Source organism: Glycine max, chromosome 9, assembly GCF_000004515.6.
Source record: "Glycine max cultivar Williams 82 chromosome 9, Glycine_max_v4.0, whole genome shotgun sequence".
Taxonomy (NCBI): domain Eukaryota; kingdom Viridiplantae; phylum Streptophyta; class Magnoliopsida; order Fabales; family Fabaceae; genus Glycine; species Glycine max.
The window spans coordinates 49,004,393-49,024,138 of record NC_038245.2 but is presented as its reverse complement, the minus strand read 5'-3'; the positions used below and the strand labels follow the sequence as shown (position 1 = coordinate 49,024,138).

Sequence of the window (19,746 nt, the reverse complement as noted above, 5' to 3'; positions counted from 1 at the left end):
GAAGATAATTTCTGTTTGTTTATAATTATAATTTTCTTTTTTGTTGAAAAAGTTGTTTATTTTATGAGAAATTATTTAACATAACTCTCTATTTTAATATGACTTTTTATTCTTTTTAACTTTTGATTATTTTGAAAAGTTGAAACGAAATGTATAAAGAAAAAATTAAAAGCGAATTTTTCTTTCAAAAATGACTCTTTTACCAAAGAAATTGAATCAAATGGGTTCAATTACATTTTTTTTTATAACCATCATAAGAGATTCTGATTTTTTTTTAATAAGTTTTAATTCTTTAAATTAACTACGAGATTAATTGTCAAGACTATTTATGTCTACAACTTTTCATTGATTCTCAAAAATATATTATGGAAAAATCCAAATTATATCCTCTGTCAAACTCGATACGTAGTTTTAAGACAGTGATTATAAAATTTATCAGTAAATAACTTGTTTTCTCTTTAAATACTGATTTCTCAACCTGAAAGTCTGAAACAGTAAAACTAAAACATCAGCCGACATTCGCGAAGATTAGAAACGACTTTATACGACAGGAAATCCAAAGCTATGATCATATCAATAAAGGAATAATATTGGGTCACCTGAGTCACTTACCCATTCATATTAAAATATTTTTAATGTCATATATGCACTATATGCGCCAATATTCGTATAATATCCCCCCACCCCCTATTTTATATATATATATATATATATATATATATATATATATATATATAATTTTTTAAATTATAAAAATGGACTATTTATTAATATATAATAATGTAAAAAATGTATTTTCATAAATAATAATAAAAGATGGTCAAACATGGTTGGTATTATTTTGATAGCATTTATTGGGACTGACTTTAGACCCAAAAGAACAAATTGGGCACAGACTTCTCGACTATAATATTTCTTAAATCAACTAATGGGGTCCCGATCGAATTAATTGAAAATGAAGAAAAAATAAAATAAACTAAAATTTGCATATTAATTTAAATATTAAAAAATAGTTAATTTATTTAATAAATATTCTATTTTTACATTTCTGATGTAATAAATATTTTCTAATAAAATTTATTATTTTTTAAATTCTTAAATCAGTATGTTAACATTTTGTTCAAAAGTTTATAATAAGAGCTACTCAGTAGCAGAACTAGAAGGCTTGGTTAGGTACAGCCGAGCAAATAAAAATATTAAAAAAAATTAGATCAATCAATCTATTTCCATGTGGCCCTAAGAAAAGAGCCCCATTTACATGGTATCTTGGACTAAATCAAAGTATTAATTAGATGGATCAAGTTGAAACACTCACATGTCATTGGTTCAACTACAAAATCATTTAAGTTAGTTGCATATTCAAATTTCTTAAATGAAAAAAAAAGTTTGAAAATCTTAATGATAAAATTAATAAATACTTTATCAATAATGTAGTAAATCTAAAGAAAAAAAAGAAGTTTGAACAAGATTCAACCAAAACACACACTTATGCTGAATGAAGACCCAAACCAGTATTCCTCAAACAACAAAAAAGTTCACAATGTTGTTATTGCAATTTTCAAAGCAGAAAATTGGTCAGCAAACATACAATCATGTGTTGATTGTTGAACTTCCTATCCAAACTGTGAATCATTGAGCATAGGTTTTAGGTAGCATAAAACCAGCTCTCACCTCCTCAAATGAATATTCAAATGATTGACTAGTCTTTGAAGCAGCAGTAGGACCAGAATACACACTGTCTGGGGTAATGGCAGTCAGCATAGGGACTGAAGTCAAAGGAGTGGTAGGCACTGGAAGTGCCATATTCTTTGGGGTCATGTTTTCTTCATCTCCAGCTATATATGGCCTGGAGGGTGGAGTTGCTGTTAGCATTTGACTTTTTTGCTGTGTTGCTACATTCTGTGATTTTCTATGGTCTTCTTGAAAATTTGATATGTTGGCTTTAGACAAGACTGCGGGAGAAACAGGAGAGAGGGGCTTCCTAGTCAATGATGACTGAATTTCAGTGCCCTTTTCTGCACTGCTTGCAGTCTTCTTCAGCTTCACTGAATGACCAATAGCTTTAGAGTTATCCTTTCCTGCTTAAAAGTTCCATTGACATCATGCATTTAAACGCAAGAAAAAAGGTTTTGATTTTGTGCACCTTTCTAGGTAAGCTTTATTTGGAACACAAAACATTCGTTGTGTCATAAATAGAGAAGTGTTGTAGTAAATATACTTTCTTTCATGATACTAAAGCTTAAGGGTCTTGCTACTTACTAGTGTGTAAGGGGACTAATTAAAGAATTAATAAGTAAAGAGTTAGTTGAGATTGCATTGAAAATCAGAATAGAATGCACTATTATACTTTTCAATGAAAAAATTTCTACTTTTGATTAAATATTTTTTAATCTTTGCAAATAGAAAAATGTTCATCTTTTCGACACAACAAAAATGTTCATTTTTAGTCCCTAATAAAAAGTATATTTCGTTTTGCTCATTCATTTACGGAAATGTGTCAAGTATGCAGGGACTATTAGGGAACACATTCGACACATTTTTATAAATGACGGATAAAAAGAAGATAATTTTTTTAAGGAACTAAAAAAGAATTTTTTTTCTATTTGCAGGGACTGAAAATACAGTTTAATCTTTATGATAAAAAATGACCACTTTTAAATGCTTAAAAATAGCTTCAAGGGAAAATGTCCCAACAAAAATAAATATTTACTGATAAAACACAGGCACAGTATAATTTTTAAATACCTGAGGATTGAGTTGAATGGTAAATATTCTTGTTGCGAAGGATGGAGCCTTTCTGATTGGTAACATTACCCTTTTTATTAGATTGGTGAATAAGAGAGGCATGTCTTGGATCCTGAAGCATTGTGATACTTGGAATTCCTGTTGAACATCTGGAAACCTTGTACCCACTTTTAAATGCTGGGCTGGGTTTTGAACCGAAAAGTGTTTCATGCTCGGCCATCAGTTGTCCCTGAAGTTTCTTTTGATCCTAAAATTAATATGAAACAAAAACAATTAATGGGTAGAAACAAAAGAAATGTCTAAAAGAAAATTCCATACCATCTACTATGTAATTAACTACAAGAATGTTATGCTTCATAGTTCATACCCTCTGTAGTTGCCTTTCATTCTCTTTCTCCTGCCTTAAGGTGCTGTAGTCTTCAAGAATGGAAAGTAGCCGGCTCTATACACACATCCATGATAAAAACAATTCCTTAAAAGCTATGAAATGTGATACTTTGGACATAGTTTTCCAAGACCAAGAGAAAGTCTACCTAAGCAAAATTTCATAAAATCTAGTAGGCTAATTCATAGAAGTTGCACATATGATTTTGTTAAAAATACTTACTCCATCATACATAAACTCTTGTCCTCTTTCTTTCTCCCATGCTTTAACTTTTAAAATTATTGTCTCCACAATCCCTGTTTCAATAACATACAAATTAAAAGAAATGAGAAAATGAAGACGAGGCCCACAATTCAGATACTAAAAATTTAACTCCACTTGGTGTATGATACTCCTTTGCATTATCACAACTACTAGAAGAATAATGCAACTAAAAATAGACAAACAACCGAATACAGTTAATACGCTGACTTTATACTTCACCACGTCACATTGTCAATATTTAATCCAAATCTAGCTTATCATAATAATAGAAACTAGAGTTAAGCTAGTTTAGCAATAGTCGTAACTATATCATCCGTGTATTAGTCGACAATAGTTATGTTCTATTGAGTTTGTTAGGTTCCTATCCATTTAGTTAGAAAGTGTATGCATAGCTCCCTTCTTCTCTTGTTATAAATATACAATGGGCTCTTTGTATCTCCATCTTATTCAATCAATTACACAATGTTTTTCTATGACAACCCCCTTCTCTTACTTTGGGCTTTATGGGGTGTGGCCACATCCAGTTGGTGTTAGGTACTACACCTATCAAAATTTTAATAGGTAAAACAAGAACCAAATTCCAGAGGCCACTGCAAATTGATAGTAGCATATTTTAGGAACTAATTATGTTAAAGGAATACTCACCAGGAATTTTGCTTAACAAAGCACGGGCCTTCTCAGCACGTTTTAAGGTAAGATGCGCACCTCTTCCAGCATTATAACGATTATCATCCTAAAAAACCGCAGTAATTAAAAAAGATAAAGCAAAAAAAAGGAAATATCCAATAATGTCAATAGAAACACTGGATCACCCTATTGTACTCCTCCAGCCAGCTTTCTTCTTGACATGCAACCAACCACTTCTCAACCTTTTCAAGGATTTCTTTCCTGTTAAGAGCTTCTTCTTTTGTCTTAGTAATTAGGTGCTCAATTTGATCTGCAGAGTGATTATCAAAATGAATGATAGAACAACTAGTGACATGCATGACACATTTTGTTATACAACAACAAACTGGTAAAATACTTAAGAAATAAAAAAAATTAAAGCAATCCTATGAATAGCATATGTCAGAATGGAAGAAATTTTAATTAATAGCCATATCATTGTTCTTCTGGTCATGACTATTTATCACCAGACGATCTTGTGACTGGCCTATGCCTTGGTTAGTTAACATGCATCTTTAAAGGCTTTAAATTAAGATTGCGCATACTGTGGAATCATTATACAATAAATGAAGAATGCTTTAATTAACAGCAATCTTCAAAAACTTATGGAAAATCTTACCATAGTCTAGAAGCTCAAGTGAATGTTGGCTTTGAAAAACTGTTTGTGTAGTCAGATGTGTTTTTCTGCATATTTCCTCTAACTCCAACTTCTTTTTCCGTAAAAGTTCTTTCATTTTTGTTGATTTAAGTACTTGAAGCCTTTCAACTTCCTTCTCAAGCTGCAAGGAGTAAAACTCATCCAGTTAATTACATAATAAATCCTGCAAACTGCAATACAATTGAGGCAAATTCAATTTAGGTGAAAGGGAAGAACAGAACGAAGACTATAGTCAAAGACAACAAAACTCACGTAAATAACGGAGTCAATTGAAAGTATTTTAGACTCAGTAAATTCAGATTCCAAAGCAGTAATTTTACTGGTCACATGGTGAAATTTCTGCTGTTCCTCCATTGGTGTATCCATCAAATCCCACATCTCTAATAGCGCAGCTGCAAAACTTTGAAGCTGAGGCAGCATGTAAAGTGAGAAATGGTACATGAAATAAAACTGTATTTGACAGGACGAAGGATAAGAACAAGAATGCTGACCTTCTGCATTCTATGTATTTTAACCTCTCTCAAACTTTGTATTTCAGATGTCAAATTCTTTATTGTATTGTCACTGACATCTTTAGTCACAGTGGAATTAACCATAGTGGGGCAAATCTCACAAATTTTGTCTTTGACATCCAAACCAAGGACCAAGCACAATGAATTGAGAGCGTTCAGTTGGTCAGACACCTGCTTCAGTCGACTGGCCTGCAATAACTCAAGAAAAATCAGAGATATTAACCTATGGAAGTTATTCTTTCTTAGGGTAAGATTGTAAGAATATGTCTAGAAGAAAACAAAATATCACTTTTTCATCTATACTTACTCAAGCATTAACAACAAGTCACACTACATTGCACCATTCCTGAACACATCATGAACAATATGCGTTTTTGTCTACCAAAAGTTTAGACAAAAAATAATATAGGATTAAAGACAGAAATCACCTTTTCATTTTGTAATTGAAGTAGCTGCTTCTGTAATTCCTCTAGTCTTTTCAAAGACAGGTTGTTCTCTTCTAAATATGCATTAGCCACCATGGAGCCATAAAGCTCACTGGAAATATTCTTCAAGTGATATAAGACTTCTGAAAACTGCTTCTTCCTTTTGGTTTTCAGCTTGCGCATCTCCTCAAGTTGTGAAACAACTGTTTCACGTGCTTTCTTCAAGCTTCCACAAGACTTTGGATCAAACTGAGGGCACACCAATAAAAGTTTGTCAACTGTAAAATCTCCCTGTGGCCAAGAATAAAAATAGCTAATTCACTCAATTCTGGAGTTCCAACAAGACTTACATGCAATGGTTGTTCACCCATTGCTGCACAGATGCCAGCAATTTCTGCCACATTATCAGCAATTTCTTGCTGAATTTGTGCTCTACACAGTTTGGCTTCATCCACTTCTTTTCTATACAAATCCAGACACTTGTGTTCAATTTCCCGCAACATTGCATCCCTTCGAGAATCAGACTCTCCAACTTCATCCCATATTATCTACCATTCACAAGGATCAAGCAAACAGAACATAACTAATGTTAGTCCAAAGTCCTCTACTCCTCCAGAAGAAGCTGTTAGGGAAGGGAACATGATAAAAAAGAGAGATTCTTGACAAATTAGATAAGGGGCAGAACCTGGAGTTCTTTTAGCAACAAATGACATGTTGTTTCTTGTTGACCAAACTGACTGCTAGTACGATTGCTGTACATAGGAACAAGTATGCTGAAAAAAACAAAACAAAAAGCCAAAATGAATATCAGAAAATGTATAAAATATATATGCTCACTTAAATACAATCATCAAACATGGAAAATTCCTATTAAATCTAAGCTTAAAACTCTGAGGGCAAACAATAAACAGAACAAAACAACAAGAGAAATTTCTTTTGCGGATAGAATGAGCACAAGTATACTCTTTGCTCATGCATTTACATATACATATACATACACATACACATACACATATACATATACATATACATATGTACAAACACTGCACAGTACACACATAATGAAACAATGGTTCCCTTATATGATAATAGTCCTTTGCTACTGCAAAAAGAATGTTGGTCTCATCTCTCTTATGATAAGAAATAAAAAATTCCATATAAAATATTTCAGTAAATCTGAAAATGCTCTAATTCCATTGTTACAAACAAAAATAGTGTCTTTTCTCTTTTACCATTCGTTTTCTGGAAAACAAAACAGAGCTGAATCTTAAAAATTGCTGAGGAAAACAGACCTTCAGATTCAACACGGAGACAAAGAATTGGGATTTTTTTAGGGTTTTCGAAATTGGAATGCAATTTGAAGAATGAAGAAGAGATGGATTTTTGAGAGTGAGAAGGGGCAAAAGTGTGACAATCAAAATCGGTTTTGGGAGGGAAACCGGATAATCGATTCTAGTGCAGTCGGAATTTTTATGCATTTATGCAATCAGAGAATATGAACCGTTGGATAGGCTATAATCTTGAAGGCGTGTCTTAACTCCAATTTACGATATAACAAATCTGCCGTCGGATCAAATTGAACGGTTACCATTCACTAACTTCGTAAATGCGTGGAAAATTCAAATGCAGGGAATCCAAACAGGGAGGGGGGAAGAGCCGTTTTCTCGAGCTTCGAAATCAAACCAGATGTTGACACGTCAGCAAGAAGGCACGAATATTGCTGACGTGGCCAGTGAGCGTTACTTTAATCTCTGGACAATAATAGCCTGGATCATTTTGAATTTCAAAAAATACAAAATGTATTGATTTCTTATTTTTACAACGGTGAACTATTTATTATTTTTCATTAATCATGCTTGAATGTTTATAATTAATTTGTATTAATGATTAAATAAATATTTAAATTTGAAGAAATAGCTTAAGTTTCATTTCCAAAAAATAAAATAAAATGAGAGAATCAAAATATTTACCTGTAATAATGGAGGTCGTATTGTTGGAAAAATATGTGTAAATTAGATTTTTTAAAAATATTTCTGGATTTTATTTTTATAATTTACAGATCAAGGCCTCTCTTTTTGATAAATTTAAGAAATTATAGTTGGAATTTCTGGTAAATTTTCATTTGCCTAAAAAAAGGTAAATTATTATTTCAGTCATGTAAGAATGATTTGGTTTTTAATGTGAATTTATCCTCTCGATCATAAAAAGTGAAGACAAAATTAATTTTAATGTACGATACGAACCAGGAGATTGAGAATTAATGTAAATTAAATGACTGATGAGTTAATTTTTTTAAGATGATGACTCGGGGGTTAAATTAATCTTATTTTTAGAACCAAATTAAATAATATTTTTTTATAATTACAAAAACATTATTATTTTTTAAGAGAAAAATAATGTCGCATATATGTTTGATAATTAAAATATGAGTTTATTCTAAAAGTTGATATTCAGCAATTCCAATATTAAACGAGTTTTAAATTTATATACTATTAAAATAATATAGATAAAAAAATATTGATGAAAAAGGGTAAAATAAATAATCTATATACTATTAAAATAATATAGATAAAAAAGTATTGATGAAAAAATATAAGATGTTGGTAGTATGTAATATTGATTGTTACATATTCTAGATGAAAAAATAATATTGATTGTTTTCTCATCAACACTTAAATTATTTATCATATGTGAAAGTGAATTGCTTATTTTAGATGAATCAAACATAAGAAAAAATATTGATTGATCGGACTACAAGTTCAGCATCTCGAAAAATTAGAGGTTAAAAAGGCATCAGGAAATAATTCAAAACGGGTCAAAATCAATGCCAGTAATTGATTTGAACCATTTTCTTTTATAACTTTTAAATATTCATTTAGTTTAAAATATATTTTAGAGATAAATAAAAATAAAAAATCCAATGAATACATACAAATTAAATTGTACACTCTAAGATTATAACAGTTTCAAATTAAAAATGAAAAAAAGGTGAATATATAAAATTAAGAAATATTATGATTTTCTATTTTTTTATGTAAATTACTAGCTGGTACATGACCTGCTAAACTTATTATGTTCAAAGTACTTTGAGCATTCCGCTGGACGTAAATACAATAGGTAATACTTAATAAGCATGTAGAAAATTTACATTCAACCATACATATGTAGTATGCATGTTCTAGTCACCTGGATATATAACCATGCAGAAAATCTCTTTAGATGAAATTAAAGAGAAAGGAGGAACCATTGGTCTTGTAGACTGTATATATAGTACGTATAGTTACATATTCTACATTGTAAGCATTATTACAACATAACTAGCTATCTGGTACCATTAGCAAAAAGCTTAGCAAAAAAAAAAGAAGATAAGTTAATAAAACTTTGGGTAAATCGTCAAAACCAAAACCATTGCATTGGCATTCAAGAAGACATCAGAAGATAAAAGCATATCCTATAGTCTGGTATCTTACTCCGGGCCAAAGCTTGAAGTTCCTAGTCATCATTAAGTTGCTGATTGTTGGATGCTTTGAGAGAAAGCTGCTAATTAATTCTAATGAGGTTGATGATCAAAGTGCATGGATATGCAAGCAGCACTTTGCAAGCCAATATTGTTGTTTGATGCCAAATGAGGACGAGGAATGCATACTAAGGGATTGAAATTGTTTGGTAAGTTTCTTCAAAAATACTTTTAAGAAAAGAAAATAAAAAGAAAAAACTGAAATAAACTTCTCCACATATATATAAGTTCACAGTTAACTAATTGATAATTAATTTTAGTTTATGAAAAATTTAATTTCATTTTTTTTCTTCTCTCAAAAGTGTTTTTAAATAAACTCATCCAAACAAATCCTAATTAAGGGGTGAACAACTTCAAGGTTATGGAAATGGAGGAGCCACGTACAGAGAGGCTATGCAATGTGGAAAGACGAGCATGAACATAGGTTAACTCTGCTTGCGAGTTCACAACCTGTAACACAGATTCATATGTAAAGTGCTACATATATAATGTTCAAATTATGGCATATAGAACTGCATTACTATATGTTAGATTTGAGGTTGGAGTTTGCCATTTCCCTTGTTTGTGAAAGTTAATAGCCAGAAAACACTAAGTATTGACGTGTTAATTAAATCAAAACTTATACTGTGTGGTAACTGGTACGTAACATGCATAAAGTGTTTATATGTATGATAATATTATCATTATATATATGTCTCCAAATTAACTATCCTCGAGGATGCATGTGAAAAATAGGCAGCATTTCTTTCCGAGTGCAGTCAAAATTCATATGTGAGACTTTGATAACGAGGACAGAAAAGATTCCAAGGAGAGAAAGCAGTTTCATGTATCGAAAAAAAAGCAGTATCAACTTCTTCATAAAATGTAAAACTTTCAACAGAAAATCAATATTGATAAATTACCCTTCGCCATTTGTTTTATAATTCAGGTTATGATGGAAGCCTTATTTAATATCCAATAAAAGATATGGGAAGATAGTTTGAATAAGGAGATTCATTAAAAACCAACCCATCATCCAGTGGTTGTTAATTATAAGAAAAAAAAAAAGGCTGTCATCAAGCTAAAGATTTGGTTTGACTATTCCAATAACATTGTGCACATATAAATTTATTCTACAGCTTGAGATGGTCTGACTTAAGAAAACACTACTTTAATCATTTTCCATCAAGCTAGCTATAACTATATAATAATATATTTGAGTTGCTTTCTTGTGAAAACATCGTACCAATTATGAATACTTTGATAGTATCATGGTAAGCATAGTGATTGGTTTAGTTAGACTCAAGATTACGAGTAAGAAATTATTCACACGGGGAAACGGGTTGCTATTGTATTATAGTTTAATTATAATTGTAGAAAACTAGTGGAAGAAAGACGCTTTGTGTCTGTAATTTTTTTTATTAAAAGAAGATCATAGATAATAAAATTTGAATAAAAATGAGAAAAATATAAAAACAGTTTTGGTGTATTAATTTATTTTGATTTTTTATTCAATACATATGTTTGCGTTTCCACTACCAGGCCAGTTTGTGTCTAGCTATGATAGTTCCTTATTTTTTTCTTTAGTCATGTGCACTTATTATTCACAACAGGTATTACAGTCGCAATATGATTTTAAAATCTTTAACATCACAGCCGTAATAACTGTTAGAAAATTAGAAACTACATATGCTCCGACAAATCCCCTGAACTTGAAAGAAGAATCAATTTCCTAGCCAGTTTGAAGAAAAAAAATCCATTTTCTCCTGTTCAGTCGGTGTTGCCACTTCAATATCTTATAGAAGTAGTATCTATCAGGAGGAACGGTGCCATGTTAATTATAATAATATGCTTTAATTTCCATATACTTTGAGTAAAAAGTAATGAACCCACTTAAAATAAATATAAAATAGTACGGCAAATGTCTGTTGCATGCAATTAAAACTTATTCCCCGAAGATATCCCAACAACAGAAGAGAAAAAAAAAATTTCAAAACAAGCTGGGGTCACTAGATTTCTGGATATATACTTAATTTGACTAGGATGGATTGAGAAGGGATATTAAAGAAATTTTTTAATGTAATGATTGATCTGGTCAAAATTATTCGAATATAAATATATACATTGACACTCTTATATGCATGTCAAACTTTTTATTAACTCTTATAATTTATCTATAGTTCTTTTAAAATTATTATCATATCATATTCTTTATTATATTATATATTTTTCTTTTTCTCTCTCTCGATGTCAATTGGCGCGCATCTAAGTATCCATGAATGATTTTCTAAACCATTCCTCTCACCTTTTTAATTTCAACTCTTAAAAGTTATATAATTAATACAATCGTATGCACCACATAAATAATTGCACTTTAGCCTAGCAGCTGATTTGCCGCATCTTGAGGTAACATCCTGTAGTTCAAAACACAGATACTCAAACTTAATTTCCGGCAAGTAATGATAATTATATTGTGGCATTATGTTCTAATCATTCCTAGGTGTTGACCACACGAGGGGATGATCATGGGGCCCTTCTTAAAGAATAATAGATTACCACCCTGTTGGTTCTCTCTCTCTCTCTCTCTATATATATATATATATATATATATATATATATATGTATATATATTTGTACAGTTAGCATAAGTTATAGGCAAGCTAGGTCTAATTACAGGACACTGGTGAGACAAGCTTGAAAGCAATTGAAACATTCATGTATCTTCTATCATGTGCTGCATTGCACGAAGAGCATTTTCCTAAAGTCCTTTGGACCATGTTTCTTGAACTACCTACATGATAATGACTTTAATTAGATATATACTTAATAGTGGTTACACATATGTTTGGTTTGCAAGATGACTTTTTTTTTTACTGAGGTTTGCAAATGGGTAAGAGTGCAAATTAATAAGGTAAATTATTTGTGATATATTTATATATATATATATATATATATATATATATATATATATATATATATATATATATATATGTATGTATAGTGATTCTGTTGGAGGGCTTTCTCTCTTTCTTCAGCTGCTCGCATGGTAGTTCCATTGCGTTCCTCTGCCTACAAACAGTCACCTTATATGGAAGGCAGAGTCATCAATAGATATATCATTTTTGTACACGTATAATTTTATATATCAAACTCATCATTTGTTTGACTTAAAGGATATATAAATTTGACTATTTAAATGAATCAGGTCAAAACTTTATAATAACTGGCTAATAACTTGTGTATATACGTATTATTTAAATGATTATAATTTTATTTATTATATATTTGTTAAAAATATAATTTATTTATTATTATAACACATATTTTAATTTTCAAGAGTTATATACAATATTTTAAAAAAATCTTCCATTTTCATCACTAAAATTTCGTTTCTGAGTCATCTTATATGAATTTAATATAAAATGATATTTTATTATTATTTTACATTACTTTCTAAAGTGAAAATATCTATTAAATACTAAATTAGTAGATAAAAAATTGTTAAAAAATTTGGCTGACATTAATTTATAACTGAATAATTTTGGCTGACATTAATTTGAAATTGTATAGAATTCAGGTTTATTCGTCTCTATCAAAATGGAAAACAATGTATCAATTTTATTCATTCACGATAATTCACAATCTCGAGCAATTAAGTAGAAAAAGACCTCTAAAAAAAGAGTAGAAAAAGGCCAGTATTCTATTGTAAAAAAAAAGAGAGTACAAAAGAACCTATATTTTTTTAAAGAACCAATCGAACATTCATAGCTTCACTTCCCTTTATGTAAGCATATTCAATTCATATTCACATGCAATATCTTAACACCAAATTAATTAAGAGAACCAACACACAAGCATTCATATACCATAACTCCCCGTCTAAGCGTTTTTCATTTTATATACAAAAGAAAGGCAAGAGGCTGAGTCAATTGCAACAAGGGTTTGTTTAATTAATTTATCCTAAATTAAAATAGAATTAAATAATAGATGATTAATGCCATTCTTCATTATTGAAAGATAATTAATACAATTTTCTTAACTACATCATTAATAATTCACCATGAGATTATTTAATCCTATTTTTTCTAAGATAAATTAGACAACCCCTTTCAAGTTTCAACAATATTATGTAATTGTGTGATTGAAATTAATAAGAAGCCGATAAAAGGAGAGTTCGCTCCTTTGCCCTCACGCAGCTTAAAAGTTAAAACAAGCAATGGCCAAAATACATGCATATCCACTCTCATTGACTCTCTCTCTCTCTCTCTCTCTCTCTCTATATATATATATATATATATAATAATAATAATAATAATAATAATAATAATAATAATAATAATAATAATAATAATAAATGCAAAATATTAATAATGGTTCTTCACTTTGGTTTTGGCTCAGTTACAAAAACCTCTTTTATGATTACATCATCTCTTGGTCCAAATTCAAAGCTTCCCCTCCCAATACATACCTTGCACTCACATGATACCAACTGGAGGAAGTGTCAAGTGTGCGTGTTTTGGAGAGAGGAAGGGGGAAAAAGAGCATGCGTTTTTGTTGAATGAATTCAAGATCACGAGAGGAACGAGGACAAAAGAGGAAAAAATAGTAAGCCATATTAGGTTATGTCTCATGGTTTTCTTCACGCAAACAGCTAAATATGGAGGTTAAGCTTTTGCTCCTTCGCGTGGCTTTTAAGACTTCTTCTTTCCCGATTAATTCCTCTCATTAAATTACCATAGCTCCACCAAACGTATCCTAGTAATTAAATTCAATCCTACAAACACCACCATTCATGTTCTTCCTTTTCCTTCTTCTCTCCCTCTTTCAATCATAGGCTATGACATGAGTCTCACAAAATCCTAACCCTACAACCTAATCATTTCATACCCTTCAATTCAACACCTTTCCCAAATTAAGCTATAGCCAATAAAACAAAATAGTATAATAATTTTCATTAATGATGAGCAGCGGTAGTGGTAGTGGCAGCAGTAGTGGTAGCCCTTGTGGTGCTTGCAAGTTCTTGAGGAGGAAGTGTATTCCGGGTTGTATATTTGCTCCGTACTTTGATTCAGAGCAAGGTACAAGCCATTTTGCGGCGGTGCACAAGGTTTTTGGGGCCAGCAATGTGTCCAAGCTTCTCCTTAGCATTCCAGTGCATAGGAGGCTTGATACGGTCATCACCATTTGTTATGAAGCACAATCAAGGATCAGAGATCCTGTTTATGGCTGTGTTTCCCACATCTTTGCCCTTCAGCAACAGGTAATCATAGATTAATTATTGGTTTTGATTATAACTTCTGATAAATTTTTGATTAAGCATGTCTTTTTATAACATAGAGATGAAGAGTGTTCTTAGCATATCCATTATATACTAGTTGTTTAATTGTTTTCTTTTAATTTGGCTATCTTAATTATCAGTTTTTCTTCTCCCTACACTAAGCTAACCAGGTGAATCATAGAACTGGTCTGCGTTTTCAAGACTTATTTTTACTCCATTTTTCTTATTGACTACAATATGATCAGTATCATAATTAGACTATATTTTTTAGACTATTTAATTAATTTATATGAAATTGCTGGAAACCGCTAATTAAACATTGATACATGCATGACTCATATGTAACCTCCCAAATTTATTTTGTTTTGTTTGCTAGCCAATAAAGTGAAGCCAGTAAAGTGAAAACTGATCAGATAAGCCTCGTTTTGTGTTCACATAAGACTTGGATGGTTTTGAATCTCATTTTGAAACCACAAACCAATGGAGTATTTATATTTATTTATTTATTTATTTATTTTTTATTATTATTATTATTATTATTATTTTATTGAAGCCAGTTTAGCTCGAGTTTCTAAATGAAACGGCAAGGAAATGGAACTAATCAATATAAAAGTATTAGTCAATTTATTTTTTTGTTTTTTTTCTATAAGGAGATGTGCCTCCCAATCCTTCAACAAGGATTTTGCAATTTGCATACATTGTAGTAGTAGCAATGTGGTTTGTTCCCTCTGAAAGAGGAATAAAAGTGAGATTTAGGGAAAGAGGAAAATAAGGGTAGGGTTTGCCAAGCCATGGAAATAAGGGAGACAGTTAAATTTCTATGCATTTGAATGAAATCCATAACTCTTATTTGATTAACAAATGATGTGGTCGGCTGTTACATGCATGGGTAGTCTATGGCATGGACCATTACTTCCTTGGTTCTTGCAGGTTTTGTGGAGATGGTCGGTTAGTCCAGGGGTTCAATTAAGTAATTTGATGGAGAAAATTAAATTAAATATTTTTTGTCCCTAGCTATAATTTTGTAAAATTAAATGACCTTGACAAAAAAAGGGTTTGTAGAAACTCACATCCATTCTCAATATAATTTAATTATATCTATTATATCTATTATGGAAGTGAGATCACAACATAGTTAATTTACTCCCAAATTAAATTAAATCAACTCTTTTTTTTTTTTCTCACTTGAGTGGATCTTCCATATGCATAATCTGTGTAAATTAACTATGTTGTGATCTTTAAAAATTTATTACAGTTGGATGTATAATATATAGTAATACCTTATAACCATCTTTGACTCTCACATAGTGTAGTTATTTGTATCCATATAGTGGGGGGGAAAATCTCCTTTTTTTAATTACCCTCACATTTTCTTTAGAATACTGTTATAAGCTTGGTACTTTGTACCTTGAATTGTACTTGACATGTAAATGTTGAGTGAATCTGATCATTTGGTACTCGTTACTTAAGAAATATATAAGAAATATATTTTACACGTTCTTATTAGACAAAATTATAAACTCATAAAGTTTTTCAAAAGGCGATTAACAGTATTGTGAATAAGGATTATCGTAGTAAAAACAATTATATTTTCTTTTCTTTTTCTTTTTAATTTATAAAAATACTCATATTAATCCATTATCTTTTTTATTATTAATGATTCTAGGGCCTTAAAATATGATTTCGTAGAAGGAAGTTTTTCTTCCTTTTGCAGTAATCTACTTCGGTCTGTATTTTTTTTTATCTCACTTTTACCGTAACGCAATAGGAAAATAAATGAGTTATAAATAATTTGGGTTGACTTTCTAGTGAGACTAACATAAAATTTTATCAAATAATAAAAAATATTAAAAATAAAATATTGTTAGCATTTCTCAATATATTTTTGGCTCTAGTATATATTTGTACTTGACAATCAAGTACTCTATCTTAGAATCATAGATTTGATTGTTCTATAATAAGTAGTAGCTAGCTAATCTTTATCCTCTAATATGTATTAGTCATTATTAGAAATATATTAGTATTTAAATTATTTCATGAAGAATGCTGGTTTTTAAAAGAACTACTGTATATTGTTTTCTTCCTTCAAGCTTAATCGTGTTAGTTTGTTTATTTTCCGAAGTCACTTCGTCTGTACAAAACTCTTGCTTATATATTCTCTAGAAGTTTGTTTAAAGTTACGCGTTCATACTTAATCCATTCTTGCATTATATGTTCCTTAATTAGTCTCAAACCTACTCAGGATCATCACATTAAGAGGAAATTTTAGCATAATATGTTTAGAGAGAAAGATACGTGCTTAACACAATAAAAAAAGAAGAAGAGAGTGTCCGAATCTAGAAAAAGAGTGATGATATAGAAACCTTTATGTATCAAATACTCTATCATTAACATTTATTATTATAATTTTATTTTACTTTCATATTACATCATATATATAGTATATTTATTCTATATATATTTTTCTCATTTTTTCCTCTCTAAGTGTTATAATATTCTGTATACACCAATCTTTTTTCCGAAAAAAATTAATGATGTAATTTCTAAAATAAAAAAAGTTAGTACAACATCAAATTTATATAAACATTTTGTTTGAAAACAATATCATCTGTCTTTTAGCTAAACCGTATCATACAAATTTTCTCTCACAAGATAAGTCAGGCGAGACAAAAATAAGTTATTATGAATTATGATCCATGGATTTATTTTAAATAATAATAATTAATCACAACATGCAATGTATAAACATTACAGGTGGTGAGCTTACAAGCAGAACTCTCTTACCTACATGGCCACCTTGCTCAAATGGAGTTACCTCAACCACCACCACCTCTTCCACTGCCACAAACGATGGCGGCACCACCGCCCGGTTTCTCGATTGCAGACCTACCGTCCGCCACCGTGGCGGCAGCGGCGGCCACCACCTATGATTTGTCTTCACTTTTTGATCCACTGGGCCAAACTTCATGGGCCATGCAACAGAGAGCCATAGACCCACGTCAATACAACATGGCTGCTGCTCCATCAACCGCCACTACTGGTGCTGACATTCAAGCAGTGGCAAGTGACATTCCTCATAGGCACGGGTCTCCTCCATCTCCTCCTGCGTCAAGCTCCAATGCTTCACCATCTCTATCGCTTTCTAAATGATCAAACATCTTTTTTGCTTTATAAATTAATGAACTTTTATATATTATTTTTCCTTTGGTAATTGGAATTTAATATTAATATTAGAAACTATAGACGACTAGCAAGGGATCTTAAATTTTCAAACATATTTCAATATATGAGCAAGTATATTTATTATAATAATCTTGATTATATATATGATTGTTCTTTCATTCCTTTCTTTTATCCTTTTTTTTTGCTGAAAAAAGAAAAAAAAAACACAATGGATTTACTAGCTAGTATATAGACATATGCATTTCTTGCTAGCTAGTTATATTTCGAATTTCTTTTGCGAGTACGTGTTGATAGTATAAGATGTGGCTCTCGTCAATGAGTCATTATGGAAAGAGGAGGATGCATGTACATTATGATCACATAATGGTCATTGTTTGACCATGGTTGAAACTTCTGCAACCTTTTACATTCCATATTTGCCTCTTTGGAACTTGTGTTTAGAATTTTTTTTTTTTTGCAAAATAAGCGGCTCTTCTATTTTTACGGCTAAGGGGATTTGATGAAGAATGACGAATTGCCAAACTTAAAAATTAGGATAAATATCGTTGTTGGTCCTTTATGTTTTAATATTTCATTTTCTTTTTACTTTATGTTTTAAAAGTTATGCATGGATCTTTTATGTTTTTGAAAAAAATTATTTTGATCTTTCCTTCAATTTAATATTGACATCACTCGATCTCTGTTCCCGTTGGCCAGCTTCTTGATCTACTGCACCCTAATATATCTTTAATCGTTTGTGAGACAAAGTTAATCATGATTAGACTTTACTTATAATACTATTACTTATAGGTAATTATAAACAAATCATGTTCATTTATCCTTATTTATTTATGAAATAAAATTAATTATATTTATAGATGTAATAATTAATCATGTGATGGTTAATAATCTCATGATGATATTATTAATTTAACTATCGTTATACATTTCAATAATCTCGGGACACTATTAAGCACATATGAGTAATATGAGTAAATGTATATAATTGCGTTCCTTTGTTCTTAACCACTTTAAACAACACAGAGCAGTAAGTGAAAATAACTGTCTTTTCTTCTTTTCTCTTTCTTTTCTTTCTTTTTTTCTGTTTAACCTTCTCTCAGGATTATGTTGCTCTTTGGTCTCCCCAGCTTGTTCCTTTCTCTTTCTCTTGTTGACGTAATTTTAGACAACACAGAGCACTAAGTGAAGATAACCGTCTTTTCTTCTTCTTTTCCTTTTTTTTTTTTCTATTTAACTTTCTATCAGGATTATAGTGGTTTTTTGAACTTTTTGACCACTGATTTTGTGAACTTTCGTTCCAGCGAGGCATGATAAGAGAGTGGGAATGGGGAGGAGCTGAACGCTAAGAGTGTCAAAATGGGTTTTGACTGATCATTGTTTCGACTGTGCAAACTATTACCTGCATAAATATAGCTTTAGAGGGCTAAGGTAGAGGAAATGTTATCATGCCATGATGCAATACAACAAAACTTAACTTCTGTTCTGAGTACTTGCAATCTGCTTGACATAAGCTATAAAATGCCATCTTGATTCTAAGGATTTCAATCTCATGGTTTCCTTTTAGAGTTCAAGCTTAATTTATCTCATCACTTGCACCTGAATCCGATACACATATCATTCAAGAGGAGTCACTTTTCTTCCTTTTCTTTGAAGTAAGCTGCAGTAAAAGTGAGAAAGATATCTTGAGAAACACAGTTACTCCATAGTACCATATAAGTGATAGTTTTTTCTTTTTTTTCTTTCTTAACCACCTATATAGCAAGATGTGCCATATCCCAGTAATTGAGGCCGGCTTAAAAGGAAAGCTACTAAATCTCATGTTTTTATAAAGCAAAATACCATTATGTTGTAGAAAATATTCAAAATATAGTTCTTTCGGTTAAAGTAAAAAAAAAATTCTTAAAACTAATTATTTCACTCACCGTTAAACTGATCCTATCAATAATTAATTTTTTTATCAACAAATATTAATTATTAATTTATTAATTTATTAATTTTTTATTTCTTTCTTAACCATCCAATTAATTTTAAAACAATTAGTAACCTTTTCTTTTTTTATTTCTTTCTTAACCATCCAATTAATTTTGTATATCCTAGTACTTACCGATTGGGTTGTTCTAATGTTCATATCCTA

At 30.6% G+C, this 19,746-nt stretch overlaps 2 protein-coding genes across 3 annotated transcripts; one reads left to right on the top strand and one right to left on the bottom strand.

The window, feature by feature from the left end:
* Window positions 1–1,196: 1,196 nt before the first annotated feature.
* LOC100802858 (65-kDa microtubule-associated protein 3) lies at window positions 1,197–7,085 on the bottom strand. Of its 2 annotated transcripts, none has more exons than XM_006587823.4 (13): window positions 6,948–7,085; window positions 6,341–6,428; window positions 6,006–6,203; window positions 5,659–5,904; window positions 5,210–5,419; window positions 4,971–5,126; window positions 4,680–4,839; window positions 4,207–4,331; window positions 4,040–4,127; window positions 3,353–3,426; window positions 3,113–3,187; window positions 2,746–2,992; window positions 1,197–2,045 (listed from the first exon to the last, which is right to left on the bottom strand). In XM_006587823.4, the coding sequence occupies exons 2-13, from the start codon at window positions 6,413–6,415 to the stop codon at window positions 1,630–1,632; spliced, it is 2,070 nt and encodes a 689-aa protein (XP_006587886.1). In that variant the 5' UTR covers window positions 6,416–6,428; window positions 6,948–7,085; the 3' UTR covers window positions 1,197–1,629. The 2 variants fall into 2 exon arrangements, with proteins under 2 accessions (XP_006587886.1, XP_006587884.1); XM_006587821.4 differs by having other exon boundaries at window positions 1,198–2,078.
* A 6,550-nt stretch (window positions 7,086–13,635) lies between these two features.
* LOC100790517 (LOB domain-containing protein 18) lies at window positions 13,636–17,773 on the top strand. Its single transcript, XM_003534560.5, has 2 exons — window positions 13,636–14,411; window positions 17,184–17,773. The coding sequence occupies exons 1-2, from the start codon at window positions 14,109–14,111 to the stop codon at window positions 17,577–17,579; spliced, it is 699 nt and encodes a 232-aa protein (XP_003534608.1). The 5' UTR covers window positions 13,636–14,108; the 3' UTR covers window positions 17,580–17,773.
* Window positions 17,774–19,746: the final 1,973 nt, after the last annotated feature.

What these genes read in the sequence shown, in the direction of transcription:
- LOC100802858 (XM_006587821.4), bottom strand. Translation starts at nt 6,415, where the DNA reads ATGTACAGCAATCGTACTAGCAGTCAGTTTGGTCAACAAGAAACAACA. An exon ending in TGGGTGAACAACCATTGCAT is followed by an intron (nt 5,905 to 6,005) that starts GTAAGTCTTGTT and finishes GTGTGCCCTCAG; the next exon opens with TTTGATCCAAAGTCTTGTGG. An exon ending in AAGAGTTTATGTATGATGGA is followed by an intron (nt 3,188 to 3,352) that starts GTAAGTATTTTT and finishes ATGTGTGTATAG; the next exon opens with AGCCGGCTACTTTCCATTCT.
- LOC100790517 (XM_003534560.5), top strand. Translation starts at nt 14,109, where the DNA reads ATGATGAGCAGCGGTAGTGGTAGTGGCAGCAGTAGTGGTAGCCCTTGT. An exon ending in TCTTTGCCCTTCAGCAACAG is followed by an intron (nt 14,412 to 17,183) that starts GTAATCATAGAT and finishes TAAACATTACAG; the next exon opens with GTGGTGAGCTTACAAGCAGA.